The sequence below is a fragment of the Coenobita brevimanus genome, chromosome 101, assembly GCF_032717465.1.
Source record: "Coenobita brevimanus isolate Jiangsu-jjx chromosome 101, ASM3271746v2, whole genome shotgun sequence".
Classification (NCBI taxonomy): Eukaryota; Metazoa; Arthropoda; class Malacostraca; order Decapoda; family Coenobitidae; genus Coenobita; species Coenobita brevimanus.
Genome location: NC_137054.1, coordinates 51,196,966 through 51,221,915, shown reverse-complemented (window position 1 = coordinate 51,221,915; position 24,950 = coordinate 51,196,966). Strand labels below are relative to the sequence as shown.

Sequence of the window (24,950 nt, the reverse complement as noted above, 5' to 3'; positions counted from 1 at the left end):
CTTGGCTCGTTTCGTTTTCGTTTTTAAAGGCTCCAACATGCTTGCATGCGTCGGCCTTGGTCACCTAATGGTGACTTTCCACGTTGCACGATCCATCGCAGCCTCCCTGTTCAGTCCCATAACTCTGAGGTCACACTAAATGAACTCGTCCCATGTCTTTCTCAGTCTGCCCCTCATAACCCCACCCCCAATATTAACACTTCCTACCATCCTTATGCAATTATCATCCCCCATCCTCTCCACATGTCCAAACCATCTCAATCTACCTCTCCTCATCACAACACCAATACACTCCAGTCCCATCCTACCTCTCAACTCTTCCATCGTAAACCCAGCCCCCCCTGACCTTGCACGCAGGGACGCACTACACATCCACCTAATCACTGTCATTTCTGTACGTCTGAGCTGACGAATATCCTCCTCCTTTACTGCCCAGGTCTCACTGCCATACAGCATTACACTCCTGACATGTGCTGCATACAAAGACCCTTTAGAATGTAGGGAGAACCCTCTCAGTGTCAGAAGAGGCAAGAACTCCCTAAACTTCTTCCAACCACTTCTCACCCTAGCCACAGAGCTAGCTCCAGCGTTACCTCCAGCACACAATATATCTCCCAAATAACAAAACTCTTCCACACATTCAAGAGATTCACCAGCAAGTTCAATCCTTTCACACCTGACAATCTCCACCTGCTCTCCCCGACACGCTGTACACATAAAATCAGCATTATCTTGCAATCTACCTCTGATACCACTACGTCTCTTGAGCACCCATTTATCACAAACACCGCACAAGATAGAATTACTTCCCACACCCTTGTGGCAAACTGCACATGGCCACTCTCCCTCATCTTTGACAGTACTGCCACCAACCCTGGATATCATCACTTGTTTTATCTGCATTTACCCTTAAGCCCTTGTGCCCCATACCATCTCTCCCCGTTCTAAACCCTTCCTTCACCTCCCTTTCGTTCTCTGCAATCAACACCAAATCATCAGCATACAACATCTCCCACGGGAGTCTGTTTCTAATGTCACGTGAGAGGGCTTCAAGTACCGTGATAAACAACATGGGACTTAAAACTGACCCCTGATGCACACCAACATTCACGGAAAACTCATCACTCAAATCTTCATTCACTCTAACCTGGGTGTGAGCACCTGCATGCATAGCCATAACCATCCTAACCAGCCACTCCTCCAAGCCAAGCTTTCTCATTGCCCTCTTCACCACCTCTCTAGGGACTCTTTCAAAGGCCTTTTCCAAATCAACAAAAACAAAATACAGATCCCTTCTCCTACCAATATATTTTTCCTGAACAATGAATATGGCATCAGTGGTCCCCCTGCCTGGCATAAACCCAAACTGCATCTCATCAATATTCAGTCTTTTTCTAATCATACCTTCTAAAACTGTCTCCATTACCTTCATTATCTGATCTAAAAGCTTTATACCTCTATAATTTCCTCTTTCCAGGGCATCACCCTTCCCTTTATACACAGTTACAGTTACACTCTTCAGTCAGTCATATGGGACAACACACTCATAAATAAGAGTGAGAGCAGTGGAAATGAGTTATTTAAAAGGAGCCTGTGGAGTCATATGGAGAGACAGGCTGACGAATGAGGATATAAAGGAGCGTTGTGGTGTTGATGTGGATGTGATAGGAAGCGTTATGAGGAACACACTGAGGTGGTTTGGCCATGTGGAGAGGATGGAGGGTGAAAGGCTGACGAAGAGAGTGTATGTGAGTGAGGTGGAGGGGGAAAGAGGGAGGGGGAGGCCGAGGATGAGATGGAGAGATGGGGTGGAGAGGTATATGAGAGAGGGGGGTGTGAGTTGGGAGCAGGGGAGTGAAATGGCGGGGGACAGGGCGACTTGGAGGCGATTTGTTTGTGGCCATCCCAAACGGGATTGAGGTGTCTGGCAATAGATAGATAGATAGATCAGGTCAGTCCTATATCTTCTGAGGCCTTCAGCATTTCGGCAGTCAACTCAGACACACCTGCTGCCTTCCCCACCTTCATCCTGCCTGTTGCCTCACTCACAGTATCAGCATCAATCAAAGGCCAAGGGCCAAACACTGGATCTGCTGGCTTCAAACCTTCCCTGTCCCAGTCAAACTCCTCAATCAACAACTGGCTGTAATGCTTTCTCCATGCATCTTTAATATCCTCACTGTTCACCACTACCCTTCCTTCATCATACTTCATATACTCTATTAAAATAATATCCGGCAAAATTATGCAACATCCGGAGCTGAAATGAGATGTAACCTGCTGTTCTGTGCAGTATCCATCATTGATGCGTATAAACCTGCACTTAAGCAGTAGCCAACCGGTGCCTGAGAAAACCCCAACACGCACCAGCCAGTGAGAATGCCCGCTACACACCAGCCAATGAGAATCTATCGCAGGAGCAGCTTACCTGACACAGTGAGAATATCTCCGCGTTCTGATTCTCGTTTGTGGGTGCCGTGTAATAAAGACATATCTGTGTGGCACTCTTCAGATCATGCAGTCGTGAAACACTAGTGTTGTGGCTAACTCTGTGGTGTTCTATGTTCATTGTTATTGCAAAGCTTATGGCCTGTCAGTGCTCATGTCCTAGCACTCTGTTGTGATCCAGAAAAGACTGTACTGTACGAGTGCATGTGATGCAAGCCCCCAGTGCTGTGTCTCCTTCCCACGTGCGTCACTTGTGGCCCCAAAGTGCACTGTGGCCTAGTGCTCACTGCTGTACTCCACCCTAGTTGTGCATGATGGCTGAGTTTGTGGTTTTTATAGTGGTGCCCTGGCTGCTGCAAGTCCTGCTGGCCACATGTATGGCGCCTCCACCACCTGCAAAGAGGCATCATATCATTTTCTCCATGGAGAAGAAGATGGAGATAATCAAGAAGATGGAGAAAGGCTGAACCATCGCAAGGCTAATGGAGCACTATGGTCAGACTCAAATATGAAGTCCGTTTGGGTGGGGCCCGAGAGGGGATTTCCCTCTCTACAGCTCTGCCGCATCAACCCCAGTACCTATCTCTCTCTCTCTGTCATATGTCAGCTATTTACTATTTGAAATTGTATATTAAATATTATGTACTTATTAAATATATTAAATAAGGCTATATAGTGCTATGAATGTGTCGCTTTTTAAGATAATAGCAATGATATGTATAAATTCCACACCACGTGACAACGTCACTTTCCAACGTTGCCAGAGGTCAAGGACACCCACCTCAGACAACAGGTGACCGGTCACTTCCTGCCTAATCCCCACCCACGATGGCAGCTACTCTGACTCGCTCTCGTGTGCTCCACAGTCGGGAGAAAGAACTTATTTACAATATGAACGAGTATTTTTTAGAAGAAAGATCAGAGAGAGGACTTATGCCTACTGGGGAAACCTCTATAAAAAAAAAACGCGCCAAGACTTTTACCTCAGTGGTGGTGTGGAAAAAAGGTCGAAACAATATAGAAGAAAACAAAACTTATAAATATATTAAAACTTTCTCAATCAACTGAGAGAGAGAGAGAGAGAGGAGGTTTGGCAGAGCTGTGGAGAGGGAAATCCCTGCGCGGGCCCCACCCAAACGGACTTCATATTTGAGTCTGACCATAGGACATGCTCCAGATCACATTGCAGTATCTGCAGAAGAACAAGCACTCCATGAAGGTGTTCTTCCAGGGGGAGCATGGCACAACTGTGCAACAGCACGAATGCAAAATGATGGCCAAGACTCGCTTTAGCAAACTCGACCAGGCCTGCCTAAAGTGGTTCCAACAACAGCATGCCAGTGGCGTGGTTGTGCATCCTGTAAGCCGAAGGCTGCATCCACTAAGTTTGTTGAGCAGTTGGGGATCGCAGATTTCAAGGCGTCTGGAGGTTGGTTGACTCGTGTCAAACTTCAACATGGGCAGTTTAAGAAGATTATTGGTGGTGAAGCATTGGATGCAGACTCTGAAAGAATTGATGAGTTTCCCACGAACCATAAAAACCCGATTGACAGGGAAGGGTTATGTCTCAGCCAGGTTTGTAACGCTGATGAAACTGGCCTGTTCTTCAGGTCTGTCCCAACTAATACCTTGGCTGACAATAGGGAGAAGTCATTGCCTGGTTGTAAGGTGAGCAAACAGTGCGTGTTGGTGGTAAGGAGAGCAAACAGTGTGTGTTTTGTGTTGTGCCAATGCAACAGGCTTCCATTGTCAGAAACCTGTTGTAGTGGGGCCTCCCAAGTAGCCATGTTGTCCTTAGGGGTTAATGGATAGCCTCCCAGTGATTTATTTCCACTCTCTGAAGGCCTGGTTCACAGCCAGGATCTTGAAAGGTTGGTTCTACAGTCTTGCTGTGTGGGAGATTACCGGTTATCAGACAGAGAGTCCTGGCCTTGCCCACAACCAAGTAAAGTTTCTGCTGCTCCTTTACGACGCTTCTGCTCATCCCTCTGAGAAAGAACTGGTTGGAGATGGAGATTGTATTTTCTTGCCTCTTTGGATCAGATTATTATCGTGGCAAAGAAGCAGCTGTGCCGGAAGAGATTTATGGAAGATGTGATGGTTGTGCACAAGGATGAGGAGGAGGCAACCCAAGGCATAGACATTTGTGGGGGAGAGGACCTTGGCCAACCTTAAGTGGTATTCCCTCAAGTCTGCGATCCACAGCTGGGCGCAGGCTTGAAGGCTCTCTGCACACATGCCTGAGCATGGTCAGAACAAGCTCTTCAGGGGTGAAGTGACCATTGCTGACTTTGCTGGCTTTGAAGCTCAGGACTTTGTCCAGCATATGGAAACAGCAGGAGAACAGATGACTGAGGGCACCATCCACGATTGGCTGGAAGTGGATAAGGGAGACCCTGGGTACCAGACTTTGTCCAACTGGGAAATTGAGGAGTCTGCGACTGCTGGGGGCACCAAAGATGAAGGGGAGGATGAAGAGAAGAATGATGATGATGACGATGTGGCAGATATCCCGAGGCTCCAGCAGGGTCCTGATGCGGTGGATTTCCTTCTCAACTACTGTAAGCATCCTAATCAGCAGCCCATCTTTACCAATGCCATGGCCACATACCTGTGCAGGACTGTGAGAATGTGATAAAGCTGCAGTTGAGGAGGATCCCCAGGCAGTCCTCCATCACATTCTTTTTCTGTCTGGTGATGCCTTCCACTTCTTCGCCACAGCCATCGACCTCCTTGCATCATCCTCTGTCATCCCAGCCTTTGACCTCCTCGTACTAGCCTCAGTCGCCCCAGCCCTCTACTCCTCACATTGGCAAATTATCCCCAACCAGGCACCACCATGGCTACTTCTTCGCCTCAGCCAAGCACCTCGGCCATGACACCACCTTCAACCCCATTGTCTATGGAGTTTCCGAGGTCTTACCTCATACGGAGGCCTCATTGGAGCTCCACCTGACACCCTTGGCCACTCCAGCACCCTTGGTGGAGATCAAGCCTGATTTCCTGGAGGTGGAGTAATCTTTGGGGGAGCCATTCACCACTAGACCACATGAAATTAAGAGCATTCTGCAGTACTATACTGCACTGTGTACAACTCCACCCTCCACCAATGCTGACACTTAATGATATGCCAACACTTTGTGAGTACATACAGTAGTACACTATGTACTGTATTACTGTACTGTATCATGACTGTATTGGATTTTATGCATAGTTTTTGTCTGTTACTCATTGGAAAGTTTCTAAGATAGAGGGTCAAGATGGATAGTAACATAATATCCAGCTCGACACTGAATGTTGAGCTGGTGGGGGTGGTATGCAATATCCAGCATTTCACTTTATTCGGAGTAGGGCTTGGCTGACTTGCCACAAATAATTGAGAGTTTACTGTATCTCATCAGGGTGGCCATAACCAGAAAAGTTGCCATCATTAGCAGCAGCAGCAGCAGCATTATCATTGTCATCTTCATCATTATCATTGTCATCATCATCATCATCATCATCATCATCATCATCATCCATATTTTTGCTTTAGCACTGTATTCTAACCCCTTTCAGCTCAGTTGGTGGCCAAGTGTAGTTAGATTGTAGGGTTGGTTCAACCCTCTTGGGAACAATGACGCAAACTGCGTCATATCAGAGTTGAGCTGAAGAGTAACCAATGATGCCCATCATCCACCCACATGGTGTAGTGATACCCTGTTTTGGGGGTAAGTCTACATTGAGTGGCAAGCCAAATGATTTCCTGTAAACCAGGAAAGCATTTACAGTGCAATGGTCCTTTCACCGCAAGAAGTCCGTTCAGGGTGTGGCAGAATTTGGAATTCCCCCGAGTGCGACGTTGCCAATTTGACCACCAATTATCGGATTATCACTACCTACCCCCATCACACCTGTTTCTCTCTCTCTCTCTCTCTCTCTCTCTATATATATATATATATATATATATATATATATATATATATTGTATATATATTATTTATTTCCAATTTTTTTTCCACACCACTTATGAGGTAAAAGTCTAGGCGCGTTTTATTTTTAAGAGGTTTCCCCTGTCTTCCTAATCCTCTCTCTGATCTTTAATCATAATTTTCTTCGTCATCAGAACTTTCTGTTATATTGACGAGAGAGAGAGAGAGGGAGAGAGAAACAGGTGGGATGGGGGTAGGTGATAATCCGATAATTGGTGGTCAAATTGGCAATTCTACGGCGTGGCAACATGGGAAAAAAGCACTGCAACGTGTCATAGAATTCATTCAAATCGTTGTTATAATTCTAAAAAGTGATACTCAGTGTACTATATAGCTTCCTTTACTATATACAGAATATAAAAAAACAATTTCAAATAGCACATAGATAGGAAATAAGAGAGAGAGAGGCATGTACTATGGTTGATTTGGCAGCATCACTAGAGGTGATTCACCAGGTGGGCCTCACCCTGAACGGACTTCTTGCGGTGAAAGGACCATAGGTGGTAACCTTTTAACCAACCAACATGTGTTCCCTATTTGACAACAAGTGGGTTGGCGGAGGGTTAGTGCCCGTTCCCGTAAAACAACTAACTAATAATACGAACAAGAAGCCTCGGACCAGGACCAACCAAAAGGTGACGACTAAGGACTGAACAAAGGACTTGGTACGGATAGCTACATGGAATGAAAGGGGTGTAAATGATGAGGTGAAAGAAAGAGAAATTGTACAGGTGCTTGAGGGTGTGAAAGTGGAGGTGAAAGAAAGAGAAATTGTACAGGTGCTTGAGGGTGTGAAAGTGGAGGTGAAAGAAAGAGAAATTGTACAGGTGCTTGAGGGTGTGAAAGTGGATGTATGTGGATTAACTGAAACTGAATGGAGAAGTGAGAATGTGAGAGAATGGGAGTATGGATGGGGTGTATGCACAGGAGTAGGTGAGAATGAGAGGGCAAAAGAAGGAGTGTGTGTTGTCGTGAGTAACAGATGGAAGGAGGATATGCTGTAAGAAAGTATGGATCAGTTGGCTCAAGGATTGTGTGGGTAAGAGTGAAAGTTGGACTACAAATGTTGGCAATTGTGTGCATGTATGCGCCAACACAAGATTGTGCAAGCAGAGTGAGAGAAGAGTTTTGGACAAATGTGGAAGTGTGCTTGGAAAAATTGGAAAGGAATGTGAGAGTGTTTTTGATTGGAGATATGAATGGAAAAGTAAGGAATGTGAAGGTGGATGGAGTAGTTGGTGAGTGGGGTGTGCTTGCAGAGATGGATAAGAATGGCAGTGCTTTAGTGGACATTTGTGCCAGGAGGGGGTTGGTGATACCTAATACCCTCTTCGGGCACAAAATGATCTATAGGTATACGTGGCGAGTGATGAGTAGGGTGGATGGTGAACTGAATGAAAGGAAGGCAATGATAGATTATGTGTGTGTGGATGAAAGGATGAGAAGGTGTGTAATGGATGGAAGAGTATATAGAAGTTGGGGGAGTAGACTTTTGGACCACCTCTTGGTGTTGGTTAGAATCAGAGTCCAAACAAAATGGAGAAATAGAAGAAAGGAAGGACGGAGGAAATAGTTCTTACAAGGAGGGTAGAAAAATTACAAGAGGATGGAAAAAAGGCAGAATATAAGAGGGAAGTGGAGGAGCAATTGGTTAAATGTGAAATGGAGCAGATGGGGGATGTGGAAGGTGTGTGCAAGATATTCACAGAAGAAATCTGTGCAACACGTGAGGTGGTGTGTGGCGTGAAGAGAAGACAAAAGGGGATGCAAGGAACAGCATGGTGGACTGAAGAGGTGAGAGAGCCTGTGGCATGAAAGAAGAAATCATATAGTGAGTGGATGAGAAACAGGGGCGTCAAAGAAGTTGAGAGAAGGAAGAGAGAGTTCTTTGCAGAGAGGAAGAGAAAGGTGAAAAGATTAGTAAGAGAGAGTAAGAAGAGAGTGGATGAGGAATTTGTAAGGAATTTGAGTGCAAAGTGGAGGGAATGTAAGAAAATGTTCTGGAAAGAGGTAATGAGAGTTAGACAGGATGCCAAAGAAGTTAGCTGGGGAATGAAAGATAAAAATGGTAGATTACCAGCGGAGAAGGGAGAAAAAGTGAGCAGAGGGAGAGGACACTTTAAGAAACTGTTGAACATAGAGAATGAAAGTAATGCAAGTTTAAGTGGCTGGAGAATGGCTGGGGAAGAGATGGTAATAGGATGGATGTGGAAGATGTGCAGATTGGCCTGAGAGGAAGGTAGAGTCCTGGAGGACTGGAAGTCAGGTATAATTATTCCCCTGTACAAAGGAAAAGGGGAAAAAGAAGTGTGTGGTAATCATAGGGGCATTTGCCTTCTTAGCCCCTAATGCGCGGCCAATGGACAGCCGACCCCCGCCCGGGTGGCGGGGTTCGATCGCGGTCTGAGTACCTGTAGGAAAATATTAGCCAAAAATTAGAGATTAACCCTAGAACATTTTACTTGGTATGGCAGATAGTACTTACATTCAACTTTCTCCAGAGACAGGTGTTTAGCCTTCGTGGACTACCCAAGGACTTGTGGCGACTTGCAAAGTTGGGTAACAAAATCTTCACTTTCACATCTCCAGCAACCCGGTTTCCCCTCTACCACAGCCTCATTCTGTCACAGTAAACTTTATACTACAACGTACAGGTAGTTTGGAATCCATATTTGTACAATAAGCACTGAAAATAAGGCTAAAATCAACGAAGCGTACGGTCGACATGCAGCGCGGCAGCGGTCTTCCCTTCACTCAACAAACATTTCCATTTTCACAGCTAAAAACACGTATACTACATTATTTTCAATCATATTACTTCCCAAAAGATCACCGCAGCGCGCTTTTTATTCTGCCTTACGCCCGTCACTTTATTCTCGTTCCTGTCGGCCGCTCGCACTGACTCAGAAGAGCTAGAACTCGCCATAATGTCACTTTGAAAGCCTGCGGTAAACTGACGCTAAACAGGGGCATACTGTGCGAAAAAAAGCTAGTGTGACAACTGGGGAAACAAGCTTTTCCTATTAGCATAAACTGCTTGTGAGAGGAGAACGCAGATTTACAGTTCTGAGCAGTCAGAGCGCTGCCATGTATCACAGCCAGGCTGGCCGGGCCGTGGTGGGGGGGGGGAAAGGGGAAAACGCGATACTTGGCAACAACGGAGGTCAGTAGTACAAAGGTAAAATATGCTAATTGTAGCTAAAGGGTGGTGGTACTGATAGACAATACCAGTTGGAACATCCTTGCCCGCATTTATTCAAAATTAACTCGAATCGCAAACACGACAATCCGTCGTTATGTCCTTTTTTGGCGAGCGTCGCAAACGTGACGACCCGCGTTTTAGGGGTTAGTATTGTAGGAAAAGTATATGGTAGGATGCTTACTGATAGAGTTAGGGAAATAACAGAGGAATTAGTTGGAGAAGAACAGGGAGGTTTTATGAAGGGAAGAGGTGTAGATCAGATATTCATTCGTAAATCTTTAATGGAAAAGTTTCTAGAGAAGGGAAAGAAGTGTGTAGCCTTTATGGATTTAGAGAAAGCATATTACAGGGTTAATAGACAAGGATTGTGGAAAGTATTAAGAATATATGGAGTAGATGGGAAGCTGTTGAAGGCCATGAAGAGTATGTATGAGAGTGCTAAGTCTGCAGTGCGTGTGAATGGTGAATCGAGTGAATTTTCTGTTTGAAGGTTGGATTGAAACAAGGATGTGTCATGTCTCCATGGTTGTTCAATCTGTATATGGATGGGGTTATAAAAGAGATATAAGGTAGGGAAGTGGATGTTGGATTGGCCCTAGTGAGAGAGAACAGTGTTTAGAAACTCCCTGTACTGTTGTTTGTAGATGATATTGTGTTTTTAAGTGAGGACCAAGGGGAGCTGCAAGGCTTGGTGGATGAGTTTGGGAGAGTGTGTAAGGAATAGAATCTAAAGGTGAATGTAGGGAGGAGTAAAGTAATGGTCTTCGAGAGAAGTGAAGTTAGTGATGTACATTGAGATTGGATGGGGAGGAAATGGAGAATGTGAATGCGTTTGAGTACTTTGGTACTGTGATAAGTAAGGATGGAAGTTTAGAGGGTGAGGTGCTTGAAAGGGTGCAGCAGGGAAGAAAGGTTGCTGGTTCCTTGAAAGCAGTGATAAGAGACAGGGAAGTGAGCATGGAAGTGAAAAAGCTACTACATGACAGTGTTGTGATACCAACTCTGATGTATGGAAGTGAAGCCTGGATCTTGCTGGAGGGACAGAAGTCAAGAGTGAGAGCAGTAGAAATGAGTTATTTGAGAGGAGCCTGTGAAGTCACATGGAGAAACAGGCTGACAAATGAGAAAGTGAAGGATGTTGTGGTGTGGATGTGGATGTGATAGGAAGTGTTGGGAGAAACACATCGAGGTGGTTTGGCCATGTGGAGAGGATGGAGAGTGAGAGACTGATGAGGAGAGTCTGTGTGAGTAAGGTGGAGGGGAGGGAGAGGGAGGGGGAGGCCAACGATGAGATGGAGGGATGGAGTGGAGAGGTATATGAGAGAGGGGGATGTGAGCTGGGAGCAGGGCAATGAAATGGCGGGGGACAGAGCGACACAGAGGTGATTAGTTTGTGGCCATCCCTTATGGCATTAAGGTGTCGGGCAATAGATAGATAGATGGACAGATCAGTTTTGGGCTGAAGAGATACCACTTAGGCAGTTTTTGACAGAAATATTCACCAAAAATTAAGTTTAAGCATGAAGTGCATCAAACCTTGGTGAGTCATAGGGGAGGGTGTCTATTACAAGGCTAACACTGTCAAATCATCAGTGTTTCTTGGCTTTTGGTGGTGTATGTGTGTGGGAGGGGGGTGCATGCGAGTTTTGGCTATTTACTCGAAAACTGTTGCTTGTATCGAAATTCTGAAAACACAACGAGAAAGCCCTTGAAATTTTGCATCTAGACTTATACTTTGCTCTTGCACAGTGTGTGCATAATTTTGCGCTAGGAGGTTCGGAAGCTGTTTTCACTGTGGAACTAGTTTATTCTCACTGCATTTTGGTACTTTTACTCACCCGTTTTGTATGTTTTTATTAGCTTATAAACATCAGCTATGATGGTGGTATACAATGTATACCAGTATAACCAATTTCTGGGGCAAATAAAATCCATGGGAATGTTTTCCTTTGTGCAGTCAGAGGCTGCCTTCGCTCTTTTCTCTCTGATCACGTCACAGAAATTTATAGAAAACTTAAAGTTCCTGAGAGTGTGAGGTGTAGGTGTATCAACTTGGCAGAGATTTTCAGCATTTATAACTTATTTCCTGTAGATTGATGACAGAATAGGATTATACCGTGGCTTTACACCCTTTCCATTGCACTTTCCCACGACTAGGTCAGTGTTCTTGTGTCTGTTGTTACAATTCAGCACTGATGAAGGGATACTGTACAAGTTTTAGGCCAGGTTTAATTGAAAAGAGTATAGTTACATGGGACATACCACTTTTAGGCCAAGTTTAATTGAAAGGAATACAGTAACCAAGGAAACTAATGTCTTCCATCTATGTAAGGCCCATTGAAGAGGTTATAGAATAAGATTTATATATATATATATATATATATATATATATATGTATATATATATATGCTGTATCTCATTTTATTCTTGCCATTTCCTCTTGATTTTATTCAGTTGTCTGGGGTACATACAGCATCATTAACCCTTCACTATAGTCTGGTTGCATTCACTTGACAAAAATCTGTAACTCCTTTCAATTGATAAGATACAGTTCGTTAGGAAGGATGATATGGCTGTGCTGGTTCTCTTTTTACTCTAATGACCTAAAAACACCTTCTCTCCCTCTTGAATGTTGAGCTGTAACAAGACTTTAACGTTAGAATATGATGCTAGTAATGATGTACTTTGGAAAGGGTGTAGAGCTGCAGTATTGTCTTTTCTGCCATTGACCTATGTGAAATAAGCTACAAAAGGATGAAAAATTGTTGGTGACACATCACTGTCTCAGAACAAAGGCTTATTGAATTTCATGCAACCATGACGTAGTAGTCAAGCTATGAGAGTGGTGCAATTCTGTGAGATGAAAACTGACTCTATACAGTATTCTTTCAGTCATCCGTCATCACAATATCTGGCCTATTGCAATATCTGGTGCTTTCTATTGGCTTTATTAAAATAGTATCTGGTGAAAGTAGGCAATATCCTGCTCAGAAATGGGGAGCAGTTGTCAGTACTATGCATTTTTCAGTGGTAATGTGTATCATATGGCTCAGACACGGGACCCAGTCGGTGCATGGGCACACCCCACAACACAGCAACACACGCCATCCAATCGTAATGCGTTGCGGGAGCGGCCCACCTGTCACACCAACCCAACTGTTGCCCTCCCATTCTCTCCACTGGATGCCATATAGTGCAGAGCTATTTGTGCCTCATGCATTTGTGGCCCATGCAGTGGCTACTCCCCAATGCTCTGACTTAGCCTGTGGCCCCCCCATGCCTCGCTTGTTGCTGTAGTGCTGTGACTTTTCTTGCAGCCCCTCAGTGCTCTGTGCCCTAGTACTCTGACTACTGTACCCTAGTTCTGCATGATGACTGAGTTTGTGGCCTTGGCAGTGGTGTCAGCACTAGGTGAGTATGATTATATTATGTATTGTATTACTGTACTACAGTATATATACAGTATCAATATTGTATTGTATTTTATGCTTGATTTTAATCTTTTACTCATGGATATTATTATAAGAAAGTTTTCAGGATAGAGGGTCGAGACGGATAGCTTTGGGTGGTGACATATTATCCACCTCAATGCTGAATAGATAGCCAGTTCAGGGCACCGATGCCATATCTGGTGTTTTTGCAATATCCGGTACGGGGTTTGGCTGAATTTCGCTGAATAACTGAGAGATTAATGTACTCATTTTACCCTAACTTGTCCCAGAGTGTTGTCTTTTTACTGTTTATTTCATATAGCTCAGTAGCAGAAAAAGACTGCACTGCAGCTCCATATCCTTTCAATAGCACTTCCTTGTGGCCAGCATTATGTTCTGGCATTAAACTATTGTTACAAGTGAGCTCTGAAGATTGAGAGATGGCAATTTTTGGTCCAAGTTAGAGTATGTGTATTGTAACAGCAAGAGCAAACAGAAGAACATCACTTGGCTTCAGAGTTTTAATTTAGAATGTGCTTGCAGGTTGGATAGTGCTGAAGAATAAAAAGTACATGGGGCAGTTGTCTGAACAGATCATTCGAACAACTCTGCCATTAGTGCAGCCGCTGAGTAGTACCCGCAAGTGGACACCCAAAGACCTGCCTGCCTCCCCTGCCTCACCCTCTCCTGCCTTTGCCTCCCCCAGTCGCCCTTTCATTACCGAAATCTCCACAAATACCCTGGCCACACCACGAAAAACGCAGCCCAAGTTCAGCCTTCGGAGGGAGTTTGAGGGTGAGGAAGGGAGCAGTGGGGTGCTGGTGGCTGAGGTGGAAATGCCAACTGAGGTGAGTTAGAGTGTATTTTGGCGCTGGAGGTGGATGCCTTCCTGTGGCAGTGCCAAAGCACCCAGACAGAGGACCTGCCTGGATGCAGAAATGTCATGTTATTGCCTCCCACCTCCCAAAAAGGAGAACGGTTGGCAGCGACTTTAGGTTCCTGTGGTCCATTGGGTTCATGTTCAGATGAGCTGGAGGTTACAACTACTACTTCTAGGCTTGTATTCTGAATATCACATTATCATAACAGAGAATGAGATAGAGCCAGGATTCCATGGGCTTGAATGATGTATGAATAAATGTCTGGCCTATTTCACTGAGCATGCTGTTGATTAGTTTTCCATGCATTCCCTTCCTTCCTCATTTTACCTCACCCATTGGGAAAAAAGTCATGATGATGATGATGATGTTTTGTGAGAATTCTGGCAGTTTTTGTTATAAGTCAGGAATGCATTCCATCATCTTACCTGGGAAAGGACCATATATTGCATATAGTAGTAAGAACTCTTTGCCCATCTCATTGGCAGGTTGGTGTTGGTGCTGGTGTGGAGGTGAGCATTGGGGAGGATCGGTTGGTGGTTGAAGGACGACGTCATCTGCTGGACATCTTCTTGCCTGTCTCCCTCGACAATACCAAGCCAAGTGCTTACTTCATTACATCAGAAAGGGTGAGTTGAGTAGATCATATGAGACTGAGAGAGTTAATGCTCCTACCATAAACCCTGTCAAGGTCAGGACAGCTCTAGTATCTTGTTTCTGCTGATACCTCTCTCAGGCCAAGCACTCCCTTTGTTTTTTCCAGAAAGGGTGAGTTTGCTGGAACATATGCGACAAAAAGTGCAAACCCCCAAATCCAAACAGCTGATTTCCAAAAACTTCACTTCCATATTATTTTTCATGCCATTGGGAGGTGTTGTCAGTTGTCCTCACACAGTCTATGCATATTGGAAGAAAAAGCTCTTTTGTAGACATGTATAAGAACAGATAATAAATTACAAGTGCAAGAATAGGGAGTAGGCTGTCGCACCAGCTGATCAAAGTGCTACCTCTGGTGGGGGATGGGAATGCTGGTGATAGGATCACCTGGAGCTCTGGTTTCACTAGCCTTTAGAATATCATGACCATCCCCCTTTGCTGACCTTTTCAGTGTGACACTAACATGGACAGTAGGCCAGCATACTCTCCCAGTCACTTTTCTCTAACTACTGCGTATCATGCACTACTCTGCATGTACTTTCCGTATCATACAATTTACCCCAGTACATCACAGGGGTTGATGCCAGCAAGGGCTTGCAGCCAAAAAACTTTGTCCTTGCTACCTAGTAGCAGACCTATTGAGGGGAAGCTTGATGCAGACTCTGCTAGCATAGTTTTGGGGACCAGAGTGGGATGGGGCTCGGATCTGTGCTAGAGGGACAGGGTACTGCTGTTCCCAGGCTGCCGCTTCAGCCAATAGAGAGGGGTCCATGCCCGGGAGTAGCACCCAGGAGGCTACCTGATCAGTGGGTGCATCATAATGGCGGGGCAGTTGCAGTACCAAGGCGCACTTGGAGGGTGTCCGCATAGAATGTTGTGGGAGGGTGCCCCAAGGCCACTGCCACAGCCACTGGTCACAGCTGGTGGGCTATGGGTCCCAGAGCCCAAGCCTGGACTTGGGACTGTGCAGGTAGGTGGGGCCTGTGGTCTGTCTCTCGCCTTTATTTGATTTTGCCAAGGTAACAAAAAACAATTAGAAAAAGCGCAAGTCTGAGAAAACTAAATTACCCGAGAGGATCAGAGTGGGATCTTGGAATACGAGTAGTTTGAAGGGTAGAGTTGGGGAAGTAGGTGAGGCTATGAGCAGGAGGTGGTTGGATGTTGGCTGTGTATAGGAGGTTAAGTACAGGGGTGGATCAACCAGAATGATTGCAGGGAGGGATTGTAGATACAAGTTATTTTGGCAGGAAGGTGCAGATGGATACGATGGTATGGGTGTGTTGGTTAAGGAAAAGCTTGTGAAATATGTCATGAATGTTATGAAGGTGAAGGAAGGGATTATAATAGTGAAAAGTTTGTTTGGTAGGCTGACAATTTTATTCATGTAGACATATGCTCCACAGGCTGACTTAGATGATGTAGAAAAATGGATTCTGGGATAATTTGATATGTGTAGTAAATTGTATGCGAGATGATGAGATTGTAGTTTTGGAATGGGACTTATATGGTCATGTAGGTGAAGCAGCTCAAGGATATGAAGGAGTACATGGGGGATGCAGAAATGGTACAAGGAATGTGGAAAGGGAAAGAATACTGAAGTTTGGGGAGGCAATGAACATGGTTGTGTGCTGCATGTAACTTAGGAAGAGAGAGAGTAGGTTGATTACATACAAGTCTGGGGAAAATAGTAACCAAATAGACTATTTCCTGGTCAAGGGGACTGATAGGAGGTTGGTGAGGGATGTTAAAGTTATAGGGAGTGAGGAGTTTGTGCATCAACACATATTACTGATACTGGAACAGTATATGATAACGGTGCTTAAGGAGCACATGATGATGAAGAGGACCTATGCACCTGGGAGGAAAATATGGAAGCCGAAAAACCAAGCAGTAAGGGATGCCTTCTGTTGCGAAATGAGTAGAGTGGTGGAACAGGTATCGGTTGACAGAAGTGTTAATGAACAATACAGGGCTCTCAAGAACAATCCCTCCTCCCCCCCAAGACAAAGTACCATGGTGGAAGGTTGAAGATGTAGAATCTGTTAAAGAGAAAAGAAGGCATTTTGGGGAATGGAAAAGTGGTGGTAACAAAGAGGAGCACTTGGCTGCGAAGTGTAGGGCAGGAAAAGAAGTATGCAGGTCAAAATCTAAATCTCAGAGACTTTTACTGGATAACCTAAATAGCAATGAAGTGGTGAACAGTAAGGATGTTAAAGACACCTGGAGAGGGTGTTATAACCGGTTGCTGAATGAGGAGTTTGCCTCGAAGAGGGAAGGATTGAAGTCAGTGGATCCACTGTTTGCCCCATGGTCTTTGATTGATGCTGCTACAGTGAGTAGGGCAATAGGCAGAATGCAGCTGGGGAAGGCAGGTGATGTGTCTGGGTTGACTGCTGAACTGCTGAAGGCCATGGAGATACAGGAGTGAGGTTAGTTAACGATTTCATGAATACGATTATATTTGGGTTTGGTGGGGGCGCTCACCATCCACTCACTCACTGTAGTGCTGCTCTCAGGTGTCTGCCCTTTCCTCTCCTCTCTCCTTTCCTTCCTTCCTCTTCTGTCTTTCTTTACTTCATTCTTTCCTCATCCTTCTGCGTACAGGTGACTTGACACTCCCTCTTCTGTCTTTCTTTCCTTCATTCTTTCCTGTTTTTTCTGCCTGTGGGTGACTCTACACTGAGTGACAAGCCAAATGGTTTCCTGTACACCAGGAAACCATTTGCTATGCTGGGTGGTATCCCCATAACCAAATTTTGGCGCCTGGTGGTTTAGTGAGTAATTGCGACGTTCGAGTCGGATTGAGCCGGTGAAGGTCCAAGGGATGGTTAGGGTTATTGCTCACCTAATGCCACCCAGGGATGAGTGGGGGTGGTCACTCTCATCTTAAATGTTGGGACCAACTTGCTTAGCCCTGGGCTCCTACGTTCCTCATGGGGCAACGTAGGATTGGATGATGGATGGATGGGTGGTGTTGCCCTGGACGACTGGCTGAGGAGCATGATTGTAAATGTGTACAGGGGGAAGGGTGATGCCCTGGAAAGAGAAGTTTATAAAGGCATAAAGTTTTTGGACCATATATTGAAAGTAATGGAGAGAGTTCTAGAAGGGATAATTAGAGAAAGAGTGAATACAGGTATTGATAAGATGCAGTTTGGGTTTATGCCAGGTAATGGGACCATTGATGCCATATTTATGTTGACAGCTTTAGAGAAAATATACAGGAAAGAAAAGGGATCTGTACTTTGTTTTTGTTTATTTAGACAAGACCTTCAACAGAGTCCTTTGGGAGGTGGTGAAACAAGCAATGAGAAGGCCTGGGATCAAAGAGTGCCCAGTTAGAGTGGTTATGGCTATGTATGTGGGTGCTTGCACCTGGGTAACAGTGAATGGAGATTTGAGTGATGATTGCTTGGATGGTGGTGTGCATCAGCAGTCAGTTTAGCCCCATATTGATTATCATGGTGCTTGAAGCCTTCTTGCGTGACGAAGTGGTCTCCCGTCGGAGATGTTGTATGCCGATGGTTTGGTGGTGATTGCAGGAAATGAAAGGGAGATGAAGGAAAGATTTAGGAAGTGGAGAGATGTTATGGGGCACAAGGGGTTGAAAGTAAATGCAGATAAACATAATTGATCTATGTAGGGCTGGTGGCAGTACTGTTAAAGAATGGGGAGAGTGGCCATGTGCGGTTTGCCACAAAGGTGTGGGAAGTAATTCCATCTTGTGCAGTGTTTGTGATAAGTGGGTGCATAAGAGATGTGGTGTTAGAAGTAGACTGAGAGATAATGCTGATTTCGTGTGTGTGGTGTGTCAGAGAGAACATGTGGAGATTCTCAGGGGTGAAAGGATTGATCTTGCTTTTGAGTCTCTTGAGTGTGTGGAGGAGTTTTGTTATTTGGGAGACATGTTATGTGCTGGTGGTGGGACTGGAGCTAGCATTGTGGCTAGAGTGAGGAGTAGTTGTAAGAACTTCAGGGAGCTATAGCCTTTCCTAACACTGAGAGGGCTCTCCCTCATTGCTAAAGAATCTTTGTATGCAGGATGTGTTAGGAGTGTAATGCTGTATGGTAGTGAAACCTGGGCAGTAAAGGAAGGGAATATTTGTAGGCACAGAAATGACAGTGATTTGGTGGATGTGCAGTGCGTTTATGAATGCTAGGCCTGGGGAGGCTGGGTTTATGATGGAAGGGTTGTAAGGAAAGATGAGACTGGAGTGTATTGGTGTTGTGATGAGGAGAGGTAGATTGAGATGTCTGGGCATGTGAAGAGGGTGGCTCAGTCGGTAGAGAGGTGGCCTGCAGTCATACCGGACCCAGGTTCAAATCTCTCCTGGGGTAGGGAACAGTTTAAGGATTTGAATTTCATAAAAGCAGACTTTACCGATCTACCAGAAGACCCGCCGACATGTAAAAATATATACCCCCATTAATACCAGTACACCAGTCCTTTATGAGACAGCTCTAGCATGTATTCAATATGGATGGTGGGTGTTAACGCCGAAGTGGTGACATGTAGAGGTGCATGGTATGTAAGAAGACTACTGGGCCTTGAGTGCAGTATATGAACCCTATGCCCCCCCCACACACACACACACACACACACACACAAATTGGGTACAGATAGTGAGAAACTTGAATGCTGGGGGTGGAGTTGTTAGACGCAGACCGAAAAAGACCTGGGACATAGTCATAGAGTGTGACCTCAGGTATGAGGCACTGAATAGTGAGGCCACTAGAAATCAAGAAGCATGGAGAGCTGCCATTAGGTGCCCAAGGTCGATATATGCAAGGTTGTTGGAGCCGTTATAAATACAACAAAACAGATCATTCACTTTATTTACAGTTCATAGTTGGGTGGGGATGCTTAGCATCCACTCGATGTAGTGCTGCTCTCGTGCGATTGCCCTTTCCTCTCTTCTTTCTTTCCTCCCTTCCTCTTTTTTTTTTTTTTTTTTTTTTTTTTTTTTTTTGTGACTCTACACTGAGTAACAAGCCAAATGGTTTCCCGTACACCAGGAAATCATTTACTACACTGGGTGGTAACCATATAACCAAATTATGGTGTCTGATTGTTTAATGGGAAATGAAGGTGCTCCAATCAGATTGAGCCTTGGCAGGTTTATATCCATGGGGTGGTTGGGGTTTATTGCTCACATAATGCCACTCAGGGATGAGTGAGGCTGGCCACTCTCATCTTAAATGTCAGGACCAACTTACCTAGGCCAGGGCTCCTCTGCTACTCATGGGACAACACAGGATTAGATGAGGAATGAATGAGTTCATTTTGTTTCCTTTTTAAAGGCTCCAGCTTTTTTTTTTTTTACTCAAGGAAGAAGGAACCATAACCCATGAGCCTGCAAATTGTTCCCTCTAAGAAAAAACAAAAACAAGATAACGGAGTCAAATTCAAGATCCATTTATTTCAAGATGCCTGGACACACTGTGATTGAAAGACTGGAGATAATAGGCAGTAGGAAGTACAGACAGAGGGAGACAGTTCCTGTTGCATACATGAGGGACTGGGAGTAACGGTTAACTCTTGCATTAGAGAGCTGGACAAGAAAGGGATGAGAGTTTGTTGCTAGACAGTTTATATGAACCTGCTGTAGTGGTGGAGGGATGCAAGCAGACAGTTCAATGGAGCAGTGACAACAGAAGTAGTGATAGGAAAGAGATAAAGATGCAACAGTGAGGCGAAGAGACAGAAGTTGAAGGGAGCCAATAAGCGGAGGAGAGATAACGAGACGAAAAGCCTTTGACTCCACCTTGTTGAGCAGAGCAGGGTATGGGGAGCCTCCCCACACATGGGAGTTTTACTCTACACAGAGGCTAATAAAACCACACTGAGGTGGTTTGGACATGTGGAGAGAATGGAGAATGAAAGACTGACTAAGAGGGTGTATGTAGGTGAGGTGGAGGGAGGGAGAGGGAGGGGTAGACTGAGGATGAGGTGGAGGGATGGAGTTGAGAGGTATATGAGGGAGGGGGGGTGGGTTGGGGGGAGGGTAGTCAAATGGTGGGTGACAGAGTGACTTGGAGGCGTTTTGTCTGCGGCCACCCTTTGCGGGATTAGGGCGTCGGGCTATAGATAGATAGATAAAGTCAACAACTGTGTAGGGATCAAGAAGGCACAGAGTCAGCATAGCACACCTAATTCCTTGGAAGCAGATTTTGCAAGAGGTAATATGATGTTTCCAAGATAAATTATGAGAGAAGGAAACCCCAAGTGTGTTTAAAGATGAATCAGGGTTGAGTTGGATATTGTCACCTAATGGTGGCTTTGCAAGCTGCTCGATGTCTGGCAGCCTCCCTGTTCAGTCTCATATCCCTGATGTCATGCTGTATGTCCCCATCCTAGGTCTTGTGTGTGTGTGTGTGTGTGTGTGTGTGTGTGTGTGTGTGTGTGTGTGTGTGTGTGTGTGTGCACATGTGCACGCGCACCTCTCACAACCCCACCCCCAATGTTTTCACTTCTCACTTTCTGCACCTGATTGTCATCCCTCATCCTCTCCACATGCCCAGACCATCTCATTCTGCCCTTCATCATCATAACACCAATACACTAGGGTCACTCCTAGCAAATGTCAGCCTTTAGTGTCCATCTCAGAATTGATCAAAAACATATAAATTATATACTCACTTGATGTAGTGCTGCTTTGGGTGTCTGCCCTTTCATCTCTTCCTTCCTTCCTCATCTTTCTCTCTTTTCTTCATTCTTTCCTCTTCCTTCTGCCTCCCACTGGCTTTACACTCCCTTTTCTGTCTTTCTTTCCTTCCCTCTCTCCTCTTCCGTCTGGCTGTGGGTGACTTAACACTGAGTGACAAGCCAAATGGTTTCCTGCACACCAGCAAACCATTTACTATGCTGGGTGGTAACCATATAACCAAATTATGGTGCCTGGTTGTTTAGTGGGTAATTTAGGCACTGCAGTTGGACTGAGCCTGTGTAGGTTCACGGTAAAAGCCCAATTATTCGGCAACTGATTATTCAGAAGATCTGATGTTTCGGTAGTTTTGAGAACTAGTTCCCTTTTCGAAAGTCTTTGTTCACCAGATATTCCGAATCATCTCATAAGTCCAGGAAGTGTTACCTGTGACTTGTAGGCTTACTGTGTCATTGCACTTGTATACATTTACTAATTTCTGTATTTTTCAGATTGAGGTACGGTACTGCATTGATTTCAGTATTGTACTGTATCTTATAGTACAGACCCTTCTCATATTTACCCGAGGCGTCCCATTGACGCATGGGTTCATCACAACGTTTTGTCACAGCTAGACCCGTCGACGTACTGGTACGTCGTGCAGTTGCAATGTTCGTAATTTGCACAGTTTTCAATTTTTGCGCGGGATTTTTGGTACGTATACACGGGACACCTTCTTCTACAAGATCCCAGGCAGGGACAATGCCTTACCTTGATGACCCCCCCCACCCCCACCCCCCGCAACCGCCATTGTCTCGGCAATTCACCTGTTACCAGTGACCTGGCCAATAAAGACATTCAGGGCCAGAGTGATTCCCCAATCGATGACAATGTGGAGGACAAAGTTTACATAGCATTAGAGGAAGAAACAGTCAGAAATGATGATCAGGTAATGTCGCCAAAAAAGGTCATGTATGTTAATGAGCTAGTGAGTGAAACAATGCTTATATTGCCTACATTACTGTTTGAAAACCAATATACTCTCATACTACATATAAATTCATACCGAATAAATAAATAAATACCGTTTATGAGTGGTGTGGAATAGTTACCCTCCCATAGAACTCGTTTTCTTTGGAGCCAGCCTGATAGAAAACCCAGTAAGGTAAGGAGTACTGCTACCTCTATCGAGTATTTTAAACCTCAGGTGAGCGATTTCTCAATGAATTTTCGGTGTTTCTCACCAAAAGCGGAGGTTTGAGCAAAAAGAAAAAAAAATCCAAAATTGGCCGGGATTGGGGGGAGTCAGTGGTGGAAAATCGGTTGGGACGGGGCGGGTTATTAAAGGTTACATTCCAAATTCCCGCGCTGATTCTTGAAATTGTCTAATTCTTGATGCTTTCATGAAAATGACCAGTAATAGCATATCCTATGAACCACTGATACTGTAGTACACTGTCCATAAATAAACGTTTCTTGTTAAATCTATTTCCCCATTGTTTTTAGATGTTCGCCTGTGCAACTCTGGTTTGATTCGTCGGCATAATAGCGGAAGGGACTGTCCTAAGTTTTTAACTAAACCTAACCTAACGTAATTTAACTCTGCCTAATAATTTCATCAAGCTTAACCTAACCTCATTCATTCATTCATTGCCAGACGCCATGTATCCCACACGGGGTGGCCAAGGGCTTAGAGTTAATTGTTTTACAGGGAGGGGCACTAATCCTCCACCAACCCCACTTGACACGTAGGGATGAACCTACTGTTGGGAAATTGGGAAATGAAATCCATCTTTGAGTACGTAGAGTAAGCTTTTTTTCCATTGCTCCGGAAACAATAGTAGGTATGGCTTAACGGCTTAAACACTCAATGGCCGTGAGATCAGAAATTTGCTTGCACCCTTGACTGGCCCTGGAACAATTTTTTAAGAGCTCTAAAATCAGTGTATTTTTCTTGAAGATGTGAAAAGCATCATCTGGTGCACCGAGCAGTGTGTTTTTTTAGCTTCCTAAACGCATCCTATGAATCGCTATGGTTAATGGAAGAATTGATAAAATTACTGTTCATGTGCCATATGGGTGAAAACATCTGAAACTAAGCGACTGTCTGACTGCATAGGATGGTAGCGTCAAGTCGTGTAAACATGCCAGTGACCTTTCCCTTTCCATAATTGTTCACAATTTTTTTATAGCTCATGCTAACTTGACATCACTGTCACCGGTAATGTAAGGGGTTGTTCCACGCCGGGGGTTATGAAGGGGTTAATGGAGTACCTCATGTTTTGCATCAATACTCCCTCTTTTACATATAAACACAAAAATAAAAAAAAGAATAAGTGCTAAATGTATGATTAACTTTCAGCAGAAAGACCTTACCAATTCATTTCATATTCCTCCAGTTTATTTTCTGTATTCTTCCAACTGTTTTTTTTTAGGGAGAAATCACTACTTTGTGGAGTTGTTACTTATCTGTCTATCTATTGCCAGACGCCTTAAAGCCATAAGGGGTGGCCACAAACAAATCGCATCCATGTCGCCCTGTCCCCTGCCATTTCATTGCCCTGCTCCCAGCTCACACCAGCCTCTCTCATATACCTCTCCACTCCATCCCTCCATCTTATCCTTGGCCTTCTCCTCCCTCTCCCCCACTCCACCTCACTCACATAGACTCTTTTCATAAGTCTTTCACTCTCTGTCCTCTCCACATGGCCAAACCACCTCAGTGTGTTTCTCCTAACACTTCCTATCACATCCACATCCACACCACAACATTCTTTCACTTCCTCATTGGTCATCCTGTCTCTCCATGTGACTGCACATTCTCCTCTCAAATAACTCATTTCCACTGCTCTCACTTGTGACTTCTGTCCTTCCAACAAGGTCCAATCTTCACTTCCATTTGTTAGAGTTGGTATCACAATACTGTCATGTAGTAGCTTCCATGCTCACTTCCCTGTTTCTTATCACTGCTCACAAGGAACCAGCAACCTTTCTTCCCTGTTGTTACCTTTCAAGCACTTCACCCTCTAAGTTTCCATCCTTACTCATCACACTATCCAAGTTCTTAAATGCACTCACATTTTCCATTTCCTTCTCATCCAACCTCACTGTACATTCACTGACTTCACATCTCTCAAAGACCATACTTTTACTCTTCCCTATATTCACCTTTAGATTCCATTTCTTACACACTCTCCCAAACTCATCCACCAAGCCTTGCAGCTCCCCTTTGTCTTCACTTAACAACACAGTATCATCTGCAAACAACAGTACTGTACAGGGAGTTTCCAAACACTGCCCTATCTCATTCGAGTCGCTCCAACATCCACTGCCCTACCTTGTATCACTTTTATAACCCCAACCATATACAGATTGAACAACCATGGAGACATGACACATCCTTGTTTCAATCCAACCTTCAAATAGAATAATTCACTCAGTTCGCTATCCAAACACACTGCAGCCTTAGCACCCTCATACATACTCCTCACGGCCTTCAACAGCTTCCCATCTGCTCCTTATATTCTTAATAATTTCCACAATCCATGTCTATCCAGCCTGTCATATGCTTTCTCCAAATCCATGGAGGCCTCATACAACTTCTTTCCCTTCTCTAGAAACTTTTCCGCTAAAGGTCTAAGAATGAATATCCGATATACACAACCTTTTTCATTCCTAAACCCTCCCTGTTCTTCTCCAACTAACTCCTTTGTTATTTC

General features: G+C 44.7%; 1 protein-coding gene across 1 annotated transcript in view; it reads left to right on the top strand.

Annotated features, from left to right (window-relative positions):
- The window catches only part of LOC145414864 (PIH1 domain-containing protein 1-like), a 212,651-nt gene that overhangs the window by 158,025 nt on the left and 29,676 nt on the right, over positions 1-24,950 (top strand). Inside the window, exons 5-6 of the mRNA XM_080284286.1 lie at positions 13,596-13,900; positions 14,419-14,559. Of these exons, the coding sequence (XP_080140412.1) occupies positions 13,596-13,900; positions 14,419-14,559 (446 nt within the window). The remainder of the gene's footprint in view (positions 1-13,595; positions 13,901-14,418; positions 14,560-24,950) is intronic.